At 39.6% G+C, this 20,629-nt stretch overlaps 1 protein-coding gene across 1 annotated transcript; it reads left to right on the plus strand.

The window, feature by feature from the left end:
• The first annotated feature begins 10,810 nt into the window (after positions 1 to 10,810).
• On the plus strand, positions 10,811 to 18,384 carry LOC124140685 (transcriptional repressor protein YY1-like). Its single transcript, XM_046508375.2, has 8 exons — positions 10,811 to 11,311; positions 12,704 to 12,854; positions 13,928 to 14,014; positions 14,597 to 14,654; positions 15,572 to 15,730; positions 15,965 to 16,134; positions 16,824 to 16,856; positions 17,630 to 18,384. The coding sequence occupies exons 1-8, from the start codon at positions 10,858 to 10,860 to the stop codon at positions 17,676 to 17,678; spliced, it is 1,161 nt and encodes a 386-aa protein (XP_046364331.1). The 5' UTR covers positions 10,811 to 10,857; the 3' UTR covers positions 17,679 to 18,384.
• The last annotated feature ends 2,245 nt before the right edge of the window (positions 18,385 to 20,629 follow it).

Genomic DNA, 20,629 nt, shown 5'->3' on the forward strand with positions numbered 1-20,629 from the left:
ACTTCCCTTGATCGTAACCGAACAGCTAGTCTAGTCAATCGGGGTTTGACGTCTGTGCTTATTCAGGTTTATCGGGCCACATGAGTTCGTGGATATGAATATTCATTAATACCACGTGATTAGTTCGGGCGGGATCGGACAATTCCGAAAAGGAAGAAATGAGCCAATGAAATGCTTGCGGATCTGCGTTTTTGAGATTGTTTCCCTGGTCAGAAACACAGCCTACCCAAACAGGTTGTGTACGTGTAGATTGGTTACCACGTGTAAAAGACGTGATCGCTTCTCGGATTAGAATTTAAAATGATGATCTTGTACAATCTAACAGTGGCCGACTCTTTATGACACAAAAACATATGAAGCGCTGAAGCAGGTTTTTCGTGTTAAAAGGATGAGAAAATTTTGTGATCACAAAAAAACACACAAGTGTCAGATAAATGCCAAAAAGGAGACTTTCAAATTTGATAGTCAATTTGTTACAAACATATTACAAATAGTCTTAGTTATAGTGATATAAATGCCTTAAAACTCAGTATATCTGATCGCCCTGAATAAAACTTCCAAACGGACTTAGGACTTAGTATCTCCTACGTAGGACTTACTATCTCCTACGTAGGAGATAGTTATTCTAGTCCATACTAAGTCCTACGTAGGAAATACTAAGTCCTAGGTAGAAGATACTAAGTCTTACGTAGGTGATAATTAGTCCTACGTAGGAGATACTTAGACAAAAAAAATCACCGCGGCCCCGCTACGCTTCCGTACAAACGCTGGGTGAGATTGACCTTAAAAAAAATGTCAGACATGAAACATGATTTGGCTTGCGTGCATATCGGAGAGAGTGTAATCCGCCAATGAAAGAGCAGTTAATTGAGTGATACCATAATCCTTGAACAGCCTAGCTATAATGAGATCCGTATTTGGATTAACAAACGGGATGAGAAGGCTTAGGGATTATCTGGTCATGTGACGACTTAATGAACTACGTCATGCACCATGTATATCTTTGCGGTATAACTGTATTTAAGAGTTAAACACGAATGGGAGTTGTTTATCGAACAATAAAACACTGCAGGGAGAATAATAATTTATTGGGGGATGTCATTTTTTCCTGCAGTGATTTACTCTCCCTTCAGTAATTTATTGTACGATAAACAACTCTCACTTGTTGTATATTTCTTTCGCCATTGCGTTCATCTGCGTTGCCAAGTACCATATACGGGGAACAACTCACTAGACACCTCCCTCTGAAAAAAATAACGTCGTCAAATTTACGACGTCATCAAATTGCGAGCTCATGTTCGAATCTCCAGAAATGACGTCATGATAGAACAATTACCTCACTGACAACGTCGTTTACTTATTGCATATCCAGGTAAAATAACCTCACTGACAACGTCGTTAACTTATTGCATAACCAGGTAAAATAACCTCACTGACAACGTCGTTAACTTATTGCATAACCAGGTAAAATAACCTCACTGACAACGTCGTTAACTTATTGCATATCCCGGTAAAATAACCTCACTGACAACGTCGTTAACTTATTGCATAACCAGGTAAAATAACCTCACTGACAACGTCGTTAACTTATTGCATATCCCGGTAAAATAACCTCACTGACAACGTCGTTTACTTATTGCATATCCAGGTAAAATAACCTCACTGCTAACGTCGTTAACTTATTGCATAATCAGGTAAAATAACCTCACTGACAACGTCGTTAACTTATTGCATAACCAGGTAAAATAACCTCACTGACAACGTCGTTAACTTATTGCATATCAAGGTAAAATAACATCACTGACAACGTCGTTAACTTATTGCATATCCCGGTAAAATAACCTCATTGACAACGTCGTTAACTTATTGCATATCCCGGTAAAATAACATCACTGACAACGTCGTTAACTTATTGCATATCAAGGTAAAATAACATCACTGACAACGTCGTTTACTTATTGCATAACCAGGTAAAATAACCTCACTGACAACGTCGTTAACTTATTGCATATCCCGGTAAAATAACATCACTGACAACGTCGTTAACTTATTGCATATCAAGGTAAAATAACATCACTGACAACGTCGTTAACTTATTGCATATCCCGGTAAAATAACATCACTGACAACGTCGTTAACTTATTGCATAACCAGGTAAAATAACCTCACTGACAACGTCGTTAACTTATTGCATATCCCGGTAAAATAACCTCACTGACAACGTCGTTAACTTATTGCATATCCCGGTAAAATAACCTCACTGACAACGTCGTTAACTTATTGCATAACCAGGTAAAATAACCTCACTGACAACGTCGTTAACTTATTGCATATCCCGGTAAAATAACCTCACTGACAACGTCGTTAACTTATTGCATAACCAGGTAAAATAACCTCACTGACAACGTCGTTAACTTATTGCATAACCAGGTAAAATAACCTCACTGACAACGTCGTTAACTTATTGCATATCCCGGTAAAATAACCTCACTGACAACGTCGTTTACTTATTGCATATCCAGGTAAAATAACCTCACTGCTAACGTCGTTAACTTATTGCATAATCAGGTAAAATAACCTCACTGACAACGTCGTTTACTAATTGCATATCCAGGTAAAATAACCTCACTGACAACGTCGCCTACTTGGTTACCCCTCTATACAGACCACGTGTCGGATCTGCCTCACGTCGATATAATTCGAGGAATTCTTTGATGGAATATTGATGGATTATTATGAATATGTACATTTTCAACTTTTTATACATTTTAACTTCAAAAGCATTAAACATTAACTTCTCGGAACTTCTTACCTGACTGAACATAAATATGAATTTGTACATTTTGAACGGTCATTAACTTTTTTATGCTTAAATACGGTAATGAAATTGATGAGCGGTACTCCTTTGTTCTCTTTTTATTTGCCTGGTACCGGGTGGGCCAAATCCCGTGTCATTGAACCGGGTCTCAGTCCTTACTGGTCCCGGGAACGCCAAGAGGATTTTCCCCCCTAAATATCAAATTTGACACTCCCGGGTCCATACCCTTATAATACACATTCAAGTTCAATTAGAGGATACGTTCCACATGATTGAATGCTTACCGAATACCCGTCTTCCCTTTCCCACAATAGACTCGTCCTGTCAACGAAAATTACAAGACCAGTATAGCAAGAAAGACATATCAACGTATCTGCTTGTCGATATACGCTGAATGTACGGCTGCAGAGTGCTACACATTGGAAATATGTATTTGCTGATTGTAATGGATGTTGAGCACGGTCGGTGACAATCTCAAGTCGTTATCTGCTCATAGTAATCCCCAGATAGAAGGCATAGCAGTGCTTTGTATTATGACTACCCCCAGACCTAGAGCCAGGGGAGAAATTAGTCCAATGCATAAGATTTACAAATAGGAAATTGATCCCGTAACAGAGGTTGACCCAACTACTGCCCCTTCCTTCACAAGTATCGATGCCAGCCTCTACAGACACAGACGAAAGAACCAACCAACATTTCCAACAGCGCTGGCTGAAGTAGACATCCAAGAACAACGGACAACAACGAGAACAACACCCCCTTCCTGGTCGGTGCTGATGACAGATAACTAGTTTTTGCCTCAGATGAAATGTTCCCTGTTGCATGTGTTCTTATGCCTAACAGACAGAGTGAGTGAGTGAGCTTGGTTTTGCGCCGATTTTAGCAGGGGACGCCAGAAATTGGCTTCACACATTGTACCCATGTCGGGAATCGAACCCGGCGTGACGAGCAAACGCTTTAACTACTAGAAATCCTACCTCAATGAGTATAGGCAGCATGAGTGTAGACAGAATGAGTGTAGGCAGAGTGTGTGTAGGCAGAGTGTATGTAGGCAGCATGTATGTAGGCAGCATGAGTGTAGGCAGAATGTGTGTAGGCAGCATGAGTGTAGGCAGCATGAGTGTAGGCAGAATGTGTGTAGGCAGCGTGAGTGTAGGCAGCATGGGTGTAGGCAGAATGTGTGTAGGCAGAGCGTGTGTAGGCAGCATGAGTGTAGGCAGCATGAGTGTAGGCAGAATGTGTGTAGGCAGTATGAGTGTAGGCAGCAGGGGTGTAGGCAGAATGTGTGTAGGCAGAGTGTGTGTAGGCAGCATGAGTGTAGGCAGAATGAGTGTAGGCAGAATGAATGTAGGCAGAATGAGTGTAGGCAGAGTGTGTGTAGGCAGAGTGTGTGTAGGCAGAATGACTGTAGGCAGAATGAGTAGGCAGAGTGTGTGTAGGCAGAGTGTGTGTGGGCAGCATGAGAGTAGGCAGAATGGGTGTAGGCAGAATGAGTGTATGCAGAATGAGTGTAGGCAGCATGAGTGTAGGCAGAATGTGTGTAGGCAGCATGAGTGTAGGCAGAATGAGTGTAGGCAGCATGAGTGTAGGCAGTATGAGTGTATGAGCATGAGCATGAGAAGTCACCGTTAACTTAATGCATATCCTTATGAAATCCTTCTAAACATCCTGCATAAAATAATCATATTGATAACTATTGACGAGTATTCTTGTTTCATTAGCAAGTATACTAAATATAGTTTAAGTCTTCAGCCCACGCGTCTGGCAACGCGCCAGTACATCAGAACCAGTGTATTGATAAAAGGAATACAGCACGGCTAACCAGTTACATGGAACAAACAAAATAACTCTTTGTCCACAATTGAATGTGGAAATAAAACATCCGCGGAATATCACCAACACCAGCTGTTTCAGGTGTTGCGAACCACGGCATTTAATATTTTTGAATATATTATAGACAACACCATTGTTTGCTGTTTTTGAGTTGAAGGTTGTAAAGGGAAGGGGTTAATATGTCACGTGTTGTCGCGCCAAATGTCTTTTCAGTCAATTTTGCGACGGTCGTTCAAGACATTATTTGCATCAATCGAAATCAGCTTAATACCGGGGATTTACAGTTCATGGGGTCCAGTTCCACAAGACGATCTCAGCGCAAAGTCGTACCACAGTCGGAGCTGAGGTCGCTTTGTGGAACCGGCCCAGGTCAGTAAATAACAGTTAATTGTTACTTGGAATTCCGTGTGTGTGTAGCCTTGCTTGTAGATGTGTAATCCAGCTGCGTGAAAATACACTGCTGAAATGTACAGATTCCATTCAGCGTAAAGGGCAAACTAGTTGTGAAATTATATGAATGGACCACTGAAAATCAGTGATGACACCAGGTGTCATACAATGGAACAATTATTGTGTATTTGTTGCTGAAGGTCATTCTCTTTGGGGATGTCAACAAAAGCACAATTAAGGTTTGGGGAATCGGAGGGATGTCTCAAAACGATAGAAATTAAATTATTACATATTGAACTTCAATTCCGGTATTCATATCCTACAACCTGCCCACATATTCATCTGTGACAACCGGTATATTCATATCCTACAACCTGAACACATATCCATCTGTGACAACCGGTATATTCATATCCTACAACCTGCCCACATATTCATCTGTGACAACCGGTATATTCATATCCTTCAACCTGAACACATATTCATCTGTGACAACCGGTATATTCATATCCTACAACCTGAACACATATCCATCTGTGACAACCGGTATATTCATATCCTACAACCTGAACACATATTCATCTGTGAAAACCGGTATATTCATATCCTACAACCTGAACACATATTCATCTGTGACAACCCGTATATTCATATCCTAAAACCTGAACACATATTCATCTGTGACAACCGGTATATTCATATCCTACAACCTGAACACATATTCATCTGTGACAACCGGTATATTCATATCCTACAACCTGAACACATATTCATCTGTGAAAACCGGTATATTCATATCCTACAACCTGAACACATATTCATCTGTGACAACCAGTATATTCATATCCTACAACCTGAACACATATTCATCTGTGACAACCGGTATATTCATATCCTACAACCTGAACACATATTCATCTGTGAAAACCGGTATATTCATATCCTACAACCTGAACACATATCCATCTGTGACAACCGGTATATTCATATCCTACAACCTGAACACATATTCATCTGTGAAAACCGGTATATTCATATCCTACAACCTGAACACATATTCATCTGTGACAACCGGTATATTCATATCCTACAACCTGAACACATATTCATCTGTGACAACCGGTATATTCATATCCTACAACCTGAACACATATTCATCTGTGACAACCGGTATATTCATATCCTACAACCTGAACACATATTCATCTGTGACAACCGGTATATTCATATCCTACAACCTGAACACATATCCATCTGTGACAACCGGTATATTCATATCCTACAACCTGAACACATATTCATCTGTGACAACCGGTATATTCATATCCTACAACCTGAACACATATTCATCTGTGACAACCGGTATATTCATATCCTACAACCTGAACACATATTCATCTGTGACAACCGGTATATTCATATCCTACAACCTGAACACATATTCATCTGTGACAACCCGTATATTCATATCCTACAACCTGAACACATATTCATCTGTGACAACCGGTATATTCATATCCTACAACCTGAACACATATTCATCTGTGACAACCGGTATATTCATATCCTACAACCTGAACACATATCCATCTGTGACAACCGGTATATTCATATCCTACAACCTGAACACATATTCATCTGTGAAAACCGGTATATTCATATCCTACAACCTGAACACATATTCATCTGTGACAACCGGTATATTCATATCCTACAACCTGAACACATATTCATCTGTGACAACCGGTATATTCATATCCTACAACCTGAACACATATTCATCTGTGACAACCGGTATATTCATATCCGCCAACCTGAACACATATTCATCTGTGACAACCGGTATATTCATATCCGCCAACCTGAACACATATTCATCTGTGACAACCGGTATATTCATATCCGACAACCTACCCACATATTCATCTGTGAAAACCGGTATATTCATTTCTGACAACCTGCCCACATATTCATCTGTGACAACCGGTATATTCATTTCTGACAACCTGCCCACATATTCATCTGTGACAACCGGTATTCCTATCCGACAATCTCTTCACATATTCATCTGTGACAACCGGTATATTCATTTCTGACAACCTGCCCACATATTCATCTGTGACAACCGGTATTCCTATCCGACAATCTCTTCACATATTCATCTGTGACAACCAGTATATTCATATCCGACAACCTACCCACATATTCATCTGTGAAAACCGGTATATTCATTTCTGACAACCTGCCGACATATTCATCTGTGACAACCGGTATTCCTATCCGACAATCTCTTCACATATTCATCTGTTACAACCAGTATATTCATATCCTACAAACTGACCACATATTCATCTGTGACAACCGGTGTGTTCATATCCTACAACCTTAACACATATTCATCTGTGACAACCGGTGTATTCATATCCTACAAACTGACCACATATTCATCTGTTACAACTGGTATATTCATATCCTACAAACTGACCACATATTCATCTGTGACAACCGGTATATTCATATCCCACAACCTGACCACATATTCATCTGTTACAACCGGTATTCCTGTCCGACAATCTGTTCACATATTCATCTGTGACAACCAGTATATTCATATCCGCCAACCTGACCACATATTCATCTGTGACAACCGGTATTCCTATCCAACAATCTGTTCACATTTTCATCTGTTACAACTGGAATATTCATATCCCACAACCTGACCACATATTCATCTGTGACAACCAGTATATTCATATCCGCCAACCTGACCACATATACATTTGTGACAACCAGTATATTCATATCCGCCAACCTGACCACATATTCATCTGTGACAACCAGTATATTCATATCCGCCAACCTGACCACATATTCATCTGTGACAACCGGTATATTCATTTCTGGCAACCTGCCCACATATTCATCTGTGACAACCGGTATATTCATATCCCACAACCTGAACACATATACATTTGTGACAACCGGTATTCCTATCCGACAATCTGTTCACATATTCATCTGTGACAACCAGTATATTCATATCTTACAACCTGACCATGGGGCGGTCGGGTAGCCTAGCGGTTTAAGCGTTCGCTCGTCACGCCGAAGACCCGGGTTCGATTCCCGACATGGGTACAATGTGTGAAGCCCATTTCTGGTGTCCCCCGCCGTGTTATTGCTGGAATATTGCTAAAAACGGCGTAAAACCATACTCACTGACTACAACCTGACCACATATACATTTGTGACAACTTGTATTCATATCCTACAACCATTACACATGAATACTCTAACAACCGGTATATACAACCCTGCCCTTATGTCCATGAATCGTAATCCCGAGTAAACCACAACACGATTCCCTTCCTGAATAACTTGCCCTCAGATTTGTGTACTCATACTTTCGATCAGGCAACTTTCTAAGTATACTTATATCGGGTTGGAACCCGTCAACATCCGGGTTAGGAGGGGTCTTCAGCAAAACATGATTGTCGTAAGAGGCGACTAACGGGATCGGGTGGTCAGGCTCAATGACTTGGATGATGCACGTCATCGTATCCCATTCTGTAGATCGATGCACATGATGTCAATCACTGGATTGTGTGGTCCAGACTCGATTATTTAGAGACCGCCTTCATATAGATGGAATATTGCTGAGTGTGGCGTTTAACAACAAACAAACTTATCGGGTTGGCGTGGGGGCCGGGATACGGATGTTTGGCCGTCACCACTGAGGACAATGGTGCATATAAAATCTTTACCTGTCTGGTTTCAAACTCTATAAGTACATATATAGTCGCACAATCTAAAATACGCGTGAAGGCAAGTGCCTGAGGAAGTGATTGATGTTGCAATTGTTAGATCACAACGCATGCACATTGCTGAAGTGCGATGCAGGTTTGGATCGCGTATCTATCAGAAAAAACATTATAGGACAGTCCTTAGCTCTGTGAAGCGACAAATCAATATCAAAATCGTTTGTAGAAAGCATCACAGAAATACGTACCGTGATGCAATGCAGGCAACACTCATTTGCCGATGTGGATGTGGAGGTTTGTTTGTTTGTTTGTTGTTTAACGTCGCACTCAGCAATATTCCAGCTATGTGACGGCGGTACGTTGATAATCGGATCTGGACCAGACAATCTAGTGATTGACATCATGAGCATCAATCCACGCAATTGGGATACGATGACATGCATCAACCAGGTCAGCGAGACTGACCAACCGATCCGTTAGTCGCCTCTTACGACAAGCATGGAATGCTGAAGACCTATTCTGACCCGGATCTTCACGGGAAGATGGTACAGGTTCTAATGCATGTGCTTTTGGAGAACTGGAGACCTACTGGAGACCTACTGGAGACCTCTGGAGACCTACTGGAGACCAACTGGTCCCTTCCAGAATTACATTATTTCAGATTGTCCTTTGCCATTTTTATTTACTTACCTGATTTCATGACTAGATAGTCAGTTATAAAAATTAGGCTTCAAAGGTGACGTCGGGTGGTACTGTCGGTCCTGGTGTGCCAGGAGCTAACACAAATGTACTTCTAAACAACTGCTCATTGTGTTCGCCTTGACACTGCATGTTGCCGGGCAGCCAACTTATTGTCAGTCATTAGGGCATCGCAAAACCTTTTACGAGTGCTTCAATTTAATTTGCAGGCGCGTTCGGAAATATTGAGGATCCTCAAGAACAGAACAAATATGGAAATAATAGCGGGGGAAATGTCACAAACCAAGGATCATTATATCTGAGAGGGGGGGGGGGGGGGGGGGGGTAGATCTACTCCATACTATATTTGGTCTTCAAAAAAGGGGGGAGGGGCTCTATGATACTTGTGATACTTGTGACCTTTGTCCACCCTTTTACCCTTTTGTCCAATGAACATTTAACTACATCTACATGGTGTCACCATGCGGCCGTTTAAATAATGTTTTCCAATATATGAATGCAGTGTTTCGTTAGTCCGGGGTAAGTATATCACAATCGAAATGAACGGGAGATACCTTGAAAACAACAACTTTATCAGTTATGCATCCACGACTGAAAACGTTTTCTCTTTCAAATCACGAGATGAGATAAAATTTTATTTCAAAAGCAAAAATCCAATGTATTTTATGTCTTGTCTTATTCATAGAAATGTCACTGAGGCAGACTGATTAAAGTGTTATTTCACTGGAGTGAAAAGTTGATTTTGTGTTTTCAAAAAATCATAGTATGTCGTCTTTAAAATCTTAATAAATCGCGTGTATACACTGTAGGCCCTATGGGAGCGGTATGCCGGACTATACGATTAAAATAAAAATATTGGACACCGCAGGAATCCGTAGTTGTACATAAAGTTTAAATTTTGTTATAATACATGTAACCTATCATGCCAAAGGCAAATTTCACAACTCATGAATCCCACATGGCTGAATGAGATTTGGTTCTCAACAAATATATTTTATATGCAGCTTCTAATTCCTGTGTTGGAAGAGAACAGGTTTTCCATGTTCGTGACATGTGTTCGTTTCTGTGTACCCATGTCGTAAACACATGGTGATTTATTTATTCATAAAGAAGTCTAATATAGAAGTTTAATCTGCAATGTGTATATATGTGGTAAGGCTTACCAAAAAACACGAAAAACTAAGTATGATAAATAAGTTGCTCTCATTCGTTTGAGAATGTTCGCGTAGTGTCAGCAAAACATGCATCCTGGTCCAGTTATCGTATCGCCAAAACACAGTCACGGAAACACCCGACAGGTGCCCGAAATGTTGCTTCGTTGTCAGCCATCACAAGCCTGCCATTGAAGGGGAAACCAAGATGGCGTCCGTGATAGGCTCTGAGGTAGAAATACAACATGAAGTCGAAGTCGAAGCTATTCCAGTGGATATGCAAATAGCAGAGACAATTGAAACAACAGGAGAAGTGTCAGTACAACCTATGATAGCTCTACAACCACTGCCAGAGTCAGCTCATGAGGAAATAGTGTTACAAACGCGAGAGGAGGTTGTCGGTGAAGCAAACCTCGTGTATGCGGACGGCATTCCTGTTCCAGCTCCAGAAATTGAAATATCTACAGAGGAAACGACAACATCGCGTAAGGGAAAGGGTGGTAAAAAGAAAGGAGGTAAATCTAGAGGCCTGGTTAGTTCAGGAGTGCTCGGATCAAGCGAATTCAGTCTCGGAGACTCCACATCTGCAAAGAAATGGGAACAAAAGCAAGTGCAGATCAAAACCCTCGAAGGAGAATTTTCCGTCACTATGTGGGCCACGGGTAGGTGTATTATGGTTTCTGTAAACATAATACTTCACATGATTGTCGCCAATATTGTATTTATGTCGCGTGTTGATATATGGCAAGTAGTCATTCCCTCGGCTGTCACCGGAGGAAAGTTCCACAAAAAAGGCAGCAATAAGCATGTGACGTAAGACAACCTCACTGGAGTGCTGTATTTTACATCCCATTTCCAAAGAGACCCTAAACGTTTGCTTTGTGTGCCTATTTTCAATCAAATTGTTGGAAATTCATGTTTGTTTTGAAAGTGTCGTCGGCCATCATGTTTTTCATGGGCGCCGCCATATTTCGTTAGAACATGGCGGAATTTAGCAATGGCGACGGTCAGCCATCTTTGTTCAGACCTACTAACTGGAGCTCCGACGGAGATTTTCAAAATGTCATATTTAGTGGATACTTTTAGCAAATTATCACATGCAGACCCTTTTAATATCAAATAAACTATTTATGTATTTGAACAACTAAACTTATTGTGATCTCTTACAATTTTTATTGAGGAAAATGTCGATTTGACCTTGAAATAACCTTGAAGCACTCCAGCGAGAATGCGCACTCGCTCTTTGTTTGGCCTTTCGTGGTGTGGCACAGGCAGTGACTAATACACAATATTTTGTTACGAGCAAAAGCTCTCAAATATACGTATTTTAATATTTTATAACAGTCCGTTAACAAAATGACTGAACATTACCGCTTCTTCAGTAAATTTGAATCGTCAACCGCAATAATAAAAGTCATTTCCTATCTTGATTTCACGGAATTGTTAACAAAGTACACACGTTTGTTTGCATTAGAGGATTTTTTTATGTTTTATGTATTCATTACATTCTCTCCCTTCTTGTGACAAATAAGAACATTTGTTTGGACACGGATTCTCATTGTAAATTCGTGGAATGAACATTTTTAACTGGGCTACAGCAGGGACAGTTGTGTTATTGATGCTGTTGATAGAGTGCACACAAGAGCTCTAGAATGGTGTGGTTCTTGTTTTGCACATAAAAATGGGAATTGCATACACATGGGTTTTACCTTTTGTTCATAAACATCATATCAGAAACATATAAAGAGTGCTCAACAACAAAAGTAATATGGAAATAACAGTAAATATATTTTTTGTTAAAGTTGATTTTGGTGCTGCACATACATGTTTCTTTTTATCCTGCAGTTTTGTGGTAACAGTAGGTAGGTCTACGTGACAATATAAATATGTCACCTCTGCTTTATTTTAAGAATAGTTAGTTGAGTATGGCCTACTTAGTGGCTATTGTTCGATTTTGAAAGTTTTTTTTGGCACCCTCATCAATATTGGGGGTTAATGTACATGATGTAATGCATATAATATATGACTCAAGTTATTACAATATGCATTTTCAGGCGCAGACGATCAGGGAAAATTAGATGATGATTCAGTTACGGGGGATTCCGATGCAGATTTTACCGAATACATGACAGGGAAGAAACTGCCACCAGGAGGCATACCAGGACTTGACCTCAGTGACCCCAAACAGCTAGCAGAGTTTGCCAGGTACTGTCTTTGTCGTCTCACATGGTTTATGTCATGATATGAAGCTAATGCAATCTTGAAATATGTTGTTGGTGGACTGGTGGAAGGTTGTTTTGCTAATTATCTTGGGTAGTTTATTTGACAGATTTCGCTTTTGATGCTTTTTTGTGTGTGTATACCCTGTTTTTTCTATGTTGAAAGGCAAAATATATCGACAGCGTAAAGATTAGTATTATTGGTGTACATTATGGTTGGTAGACACATTTTTCCTATGGAGATATCCTTTTAACAAAACAGACAACTGATTTTTTCAAATATCTTGTGCAATTGCACTTTAGTTTCTAACAAGTTGAAGGTAATTCTAGTTCATTTTTTTATATAGTTTATCATGTTTATGAATTGAAGTTGCTATTGTAATATGATTAGGTTTTGAAGGGACCACTGTTGCTTTGTAACGAGTAATGTATGTGTTTGAGGAGTGTTTTCTGCCTGTCATTGATGCTTGAATATCTTGTTTAAATTGTGGCCACAATTCCTGTTCCTTGATAAAAACAGTTTGTATTTTATCTCTAGCTAATCAAGTATTCTCATTTTAATCTCGACAGAATGCTATTTGTACATGTGTGCAACAGGGTTATGTTTCTCTTGTTCCTTTAAATTATTTTTTTTGTCCTTTACTTTAATTGTCCAAAGATGCATGTTTCTGTCTGCTTGGTGCTGTATCATGAAGTGTAAGATCTTTTAACATGAAGTGAAAAGAAGATTCTGTGCACAGTCTGTATGGTAGAGATTAAGTGTTTTTATACTGAATACTGTATTCTAAGTCTCATATCATGAAAACTGGATCAATACAAACCAATAATGTTTCACTGAATGGTGGTTTCACATAGGTTACTTTGAAATGAGATGAACACCGACCTTGTTGCTAGCTTTGATTTAGTAGGGAACATTTGAAGTACATGTGTGTTGTTTGCTGTTCTGACTGACCATGAGAATGCTGCCATCAGGTTGGTGAGCTGGTCAGTGTGTTGGTGGCTTCATGTGAAGCCTGCCACGATCACCATCTTATGCTGTAATGATGTCCACTATTGCAGGAGCAAGAGCACGTTTTCCCCACAGTCCAACTTGCTGCCTGATTACACTCAAGGCCTTGAGTGTAACTATGAACAGTTAGCCCACAGGTATTTGCTCCTATATCTTCCCTTTATTATAGCTGATAACTAACACCCTTATAGTACTCCCAACTTTCAAGGTGGAAATCATTTAACTCTCTCCACATTGAACGTCACAAAATGTTAACAAATTAGTCCCAGTTTTTATGTATGCACTGTTGAAATTTGTGTGAAGAAATTCGCCACTGCAGTGTTAGTGTTCCATTTACACTCTCACCTTCGTTGATTGACGTTTATTATATCTGTTATTATACATTGTATTCTGAACTGGTTGCTTAAATCATTGTGTAGATGCTGAAATGCTTTGTCAGGCCTGCTATGTTAGTGTCACTTGGATAACCGGTAATAACCCCCATGTCACCTTGGCTACCATGGTAGCTTTTCTGATGCTTGTAGCTTGAGTAGATTAGTGTTCACTTATGTACAAGTGTATTTTGGCATCAATCAGTGGTCCAGTAGCAATTTGAAGATTTGGATGCCAAATCTTACACTTCATGATATAGACTTGGGTTATCTATGTCATTGGTGTTGGTACTTTCTGTATGTCAGTGTTTTGTCAGCAGATAAGTAAGATAGGATTCCATGTTTCAGAATCAAGCCAAGGAAACCTTCAGATGATGTGCCAAGAACAGTTCCGTGTCCTCATAAGGTGAAGGTGATATGAATGTTGATGAATCACCCCAGGGCTTACAATCACAAAGAAAATTGTTATTTAGTCCTAGCTTTGTACATTGTTCATATGACCCGTGAAGATCCAAGGTAGAATAGGTCTTCAGCAACCCATTCTTGCTGTAAAAGGCAACTATGCTTGTCGTAAGAGGCGACTAAAGGGATCGGGTGGTCAGACCCTCTGACTTGGTTGATGCACATCATCGGATCCGAATTGCGTGGATCGATGCTCGTGATGTCAATCACTGGATTGTATGGTCCAGATTCCATTATTTACAGACCGCCGTCATATAGCTGGAATATTGCTGAGTGCGGTGTTTAACAACAAACAAACCACTGTTCATACAGGGCATGAAGTTTTGTTTGTAAACAATTTAGTAACATTTTTATTATTATGATTGTTATTATTATTGTTGTTATTATTATAGCTGAAATTTCAATGGCTTGGAACCTCCCCTTAATTTCAAACACTTTTCACACTTTTTAAGGGGGTACAGGTGACCTAGTCGTCAAAGGCGACGCAGTGCCTTGTTTAGAGATGCGTCCCTTGGGCATGCCAGAAACTTATGATTGTGGGTTCAAATCCCAGTTCACAATTTTGTTTCTAGCTTTGTCAGCACCATACCTGTGCTTGTGGGTTTCACCAAAGTGGTAAATGTCGTAAGACCTGCATCAATTCAGGCTGGAGGATATATTTAACAATGCAGTGTTACAAATTGGCACTAGTCCTGTAGTCCTTGCAAATTGCCCAGTAGTTGAGGTATCATAAGTACCAGTAGTAATTTGCCATTTTTATGGGTTTTGCTGTATGTAATCGTCATAAGGACTGGTGGATTAAAAATGTTAGTTTCTAACGTTGCAATGTTAAAATTTGAGACATTGTTTATTTTGTTGCAGGGATGTAATAAAATGTTTCGGGATAACTCTGCCATGAGGAAGCACCTGCACACACATGGTCCTCGAGTGCATGTCTGTGCTGAGTGTGGGAAAGCATTTGTTGAGAGCTCAAAACTCAAACGACATCAACTTGTACACACAGGAGAAAAGCCTTTTCAGGTAAGATTTTACAGAATCTCCAATGCATCTGAAAATATTTCAAAAGCCATTACAGTGTTTATTTTGACTAGTTTCAGATATACGATTTTCAGTGTCATTATAAGGGATTGGTTGTATGGTGCCCTGAAATACAAGTAGTATTTGTTTTTTTATAACCGATAATCATGCTTTTTATTTCTTTTTGAATCATCAAATTGAACATCAATGGGATATGTTTAAATGGATATGTTTCAGTGTACATTTGAAGGGTGTGGCAAGCGGTTTTCTCTCGACTTCAATCTTCGAACCCATGTGAGAATACACACAGGTGATAGACCGTATGTGTGCCCGTTTGATGGATGTAATAAGAAGTTTGCCCAGTCCACCAATCTGAAGTCTCACATACTGACTCATGCAAAAGCAAAGTAAGTTGGGTACTAATCCAAGTGGCTCTGAGAATGAGCAGAACAGTTTCAAAAGAGCCCTGATTACAGCAGTATTCACTGCCCGGATACCATGCAGCTTTCTGTATTATTTATCTTGGATTCCTTATTGAGATCATTGTGGTAGGGGCGATCGGGTTGCCTAGTGGTCTAGTGGTTAAAGAATTACTCATCAAGCCGAAGACCCGGGTTCAATTCCTGACCATGTACAATGTGTGAAGCCCATTTCTGTTGTCCTCCCACCGTGATATTGCTGGAATACTGCTAAAAGCCATATTCAGTCACTCACTAACTCATTACGGTAATTGAAGTTAACAAACAAGCATGATCCATGATGACAAGCAGTGCCAATCTTAACGTGTTGATAATCATGATAGTGGAATTAATAGGTTTTGTCACTCCTGTGTAGAAATGTTAAAATTTAAGTGTTTTATTTCTGATTTTTACTTGTTACAAAACAAAGTTCTTGAGGTTATTTCGTATTTGTAACGCAAAATTTGTAAAAGAAATTTTATTTGCTTAATACTTCCCAACCAACCAACAAACCAACCATGAGTGAATCTTGTTGATATTTTGCAGAATATTGTAGTACTTTTAGTATTGTGTTCCCAACTACTGTATGAAGTCCAACAATTGCTGATGACTGAGCTAACCATTGTATTGTGTTGTAGGAACCAGCCTGCCTACCAGATGCCAGGGGTCCAGTAAGTTATACTTGCAGATCTTTTTAACAGTTCATTTCACGGTGTGGATATCAGGTGGAAATAGGTCCCCAGCAATCTAGTTATTGCCGAGTGTGGTGTTAAGCCACAATCAACAGCTACAGTATCTGGGTCCTATGTTTAATGTTATTTGTCTTGTGTATCTATTATAGTGCGCTTCAAATTTGAGACGGTCTTCGGAATTCATGCTAGTCTGCTAGCCCAAGACGACTGAAACAGGCTGAGGACAAGTAAAAATCCAGCGATGGTCGTCTTCATTGACTTGTAGCATTTGTGACCTATAATTCTGAACCAGTTTTCTACAAATTGGAACTGGAAATGTAAACATAGTAAACATGTTCAAGCATGACTATCCCGGTAGCTACCAATTCTGTAGACTAGTGAAATAAGGTTTCCACTAGCCCTCAGGAATAGTCTTCAAAATACTCATTTCTGAGGCAGCAAGTTTGTTTGGTTGATGTCATGCATTTCTTCATAATGTACTGTAAACTATGATTATAACAAACTCAAAGAGACTACTGATTTTAGTTTATTACCGTAGTAGTACCGTACAGGACCAAAAAGAGTTTGTTATATCCATCAGTTTGTTATAAGCCTGTTTGTTATAAACATAGTTTATTGGACTACAGTCTGTGACTTTCCATTAATGGTTAGAAATTTGAATCTCGTAACTTTATTTTCTTCTAATATACCACTTAGCTTACGACATTGGTTCTAGCACAGTGATGTTTCAATAAACTTTGTATCTTTTCCAGAGAAGAAGAGGTGGAAACTATTTATCAAGTGAACTTACTGGATCTATGATGTGTGACATTTAGACCAGGGTTCTGGTTCAGTGAGACAATACAGATTGTCATGTGGTGAACAGTACTGTTGAGGGTGTTTCCCCAAACACAGGGGAGATAACTCACTCACAAGATATGTGTACATGTGTCTTGCTCTTTACCTCACTGTCAAGAGCATAGTTCGAACACAAGTTAAGAACTTCCTTGTTGGAATTTGTCGGTGCACCCGTGTTGAAGTTGAAAAATCAAGCAAGTTGTTACTTTGTCCCCGTGGGAACATGGTTTTACCTGACCAGAAAATTGTCTGGAAATGAAGACAATCTACAAATTCAGAATAGGTTCCGATGATGGAACTGTGATGGAAATGAAATGGAGAAAAAAGACTCAGAATTACACTTTGAATGAGTAAGAGGGTGGTTTCTCAAATACAAGTACTGATAAACAGCTGCACGCACCATTCCCAATGGTGGCAGTGATTAATTGGGCCCTATCTATTGCTTCTCAGCTGATCAGTCATCAGATAGGGTTTTCCACGATGATGGTTCAGGAAGACTGGCAGTGGTATCTTCACCTAATGTTGATTCTAACTGCCGCCATTCGTGTAAATAACGGATTCCTGCATATATTGAGTATACTTATTTCGGCTTAATGCTTGGCATCTGTGTAATTTGTTCATTTTCAAAAATGTAACGTAATAGTATGTAAATAAAATGTTACTAAATATAGGTCATGTGTTGCATTTACTATTTGTAATATAATTCTGAGGTAATTGAAAGGTTGGGATTCCAGATGAGAATATGTCCCCAGTTCCCATTGCCTGTCTAAGAGCACACTCAACTGGCGTGATGCTCAGGGGGCTTGGGTGATTGCATGTCATGGTTTCCCAGTGGTACAGATTGTTGGGACGTCACTGGTTTGCCTGGTCCTGAATTGAATATTTACATGTGGCCATGCTTAGCCGGAATATTGCTGACTGGGTGCTAAGTAAGATTTACTTACTTTTTCAATCCTAGAACTGAACACAATGGTACTATATGTCAGTGTACTTGCTTGTTTGCCCTGACGTACAAGTCGACTTGCTCTGCAGGTAAACATTAGCCGTTAGTGCATGAATTACATAATTTTGAAACCTTGGGCTGTAATGGTACACTTTGATGCAATATGATATCCATCTCAATAGTTAAGTCATGATTCAATGCATGGAAACATTATCTATCAAAGGAAATATGGTGTGTCATCTGAATGAGGGAACTAACACTACTACTAAACACAAGGACGTACAAAGCAAGAGTCGTCAAAGCAAGCATCCTTTTTGAGCAAGTCTTTGATTCCAAACCAGTCAGGATTCTGTTACCAATGGGATGCAAATTTATACATGTATATATGAGGACACATTTTATTGTATGCAAACAAACTGTCAAACACTATTGTGAGATAATGATTCAAGAATTCTGAAAAAAAGAAGTTTTATTGACTAATTTAACAATGTCTCAACTGGGCCTTAACAATATTAATCAGGCCAATTTGGGATTCAAGTCCATAATCATGGGATTCTGGCACGCCTGAAGGATGCAACTCCGCAAAGTGAATCGTAGTGCATAAGATGACTTGGCCACCCCTTGTCCCACTTGTAGGGATAAGATCCAGGCCAACACCCAGAAACTTTATTTTCAACTATTTTGGTGAGAATAACTTTGCAAAGAAATCTGTGTTGAAAAGTTATTGAACGCCATGAGTGTGCTCAATTAAGGACATCCGTTTTGTACTTTTGCTGTCTTATTTTGCTCTATTTTTATTTTTATTGTTCATTTAGTTCTCATTCAGCTCATTTTACTTTGGGGATATTCTGATATTTAAAATTTCTGATAAATCTGACTACATTCTTTCATAAACATCATTATTTTCATTGCAAAACTTACATTCTGATTGGTCCGTTAGACTGAGTAGTGTAGCATATCAAATTGGCTAATGAAAACCAAGGGCAGGTAATTAGAGATTGCAACAACCAAGGGCAGGTAATTAGAGATTGCAACAACCAAGGGCAGGTAATTAGAGATTGCAACAACCAAGGGCAGGTAATTAGAGATTGCAACAACCAAGGGAATGGATTCAGGGGTCGGTGTAGGTTCACCAAAATGCCAGCCCTTGAGACAGAGGATGGGGGGAAAACAAGTAAGATCTCATGATGAGAACTTTTTGGTTGCCAAATTCTCCATTCTTCTGTGGGCATTTCAGTGATTTTGTGTTAACAAGGGACAAAGCCACTCGGTGAAACGGTTGATGTTTTTGTTCAAGGCTGCACTCATCAATAATCCAGCTATACGACATCAACTAATCGCAACTGGAACAGACAATCCAGTGATTACCATCATAAGCATTGATTTATGCAATGGGGGATACAATGACATGCATCAACCAGTCTGATCACCCAATCTCCTGAAGCCATGTATAATATCGTATTTGCCTCCATCTCACATGCAGGTCACTGAACAGTTGAAGATTAATTTCTTCTGAACTGTGATATGTTTTTTTCCACATTCCTGAATATAAGTGGATTCATAAACCATGCAGGGAGAAAGTGTTTTGGTTTGTTTGTTTTTGAATGCTGCACTCAGCACTATTACAGCTGTATGAAATACAAGAGCCTGGACTTAGACAATCCAGTGATTCAAATCATAAACAATGATCCTTGCCGTTGGTGTATGATGACATGCTATTGAAATCCGCCATCACAAACCTTTGATCAACACCGATCAAGGGTATAACATCTTGTCTGCCTGTGAAGATCTTATCAATCAACAGACTATTTTAATAAGGATTCAATCAGCTTGTCACAACTGTTTAATCCTCTTAATCCTTATCCTCACTGCACGTCTGGCTTCATTACCTGTGCGCTATTTATAATGCTTAGTGTACATTTGGCTTCATCCAATTATCAGAACGCCTTCGTGGTCTAGTGGTAGAGCGGAA

The sequence above is a fragment of the Haliotis rufescens genome, unplaced genomic scaffold (assembly GCF_023055435.1).
Source record: "Haliotis rufescens isolate VD_foot unplaced genomic scaffold, xgHalRufe1.0.p SCAF_51, whole genome shotgun sequence".
Taxonomy (NCBI): Eukaryota; Metazoa; Mollusca; class Gastropoda; order Lepetellida; family Haliotidae; genus Haliotis; species Haliotis rufescens.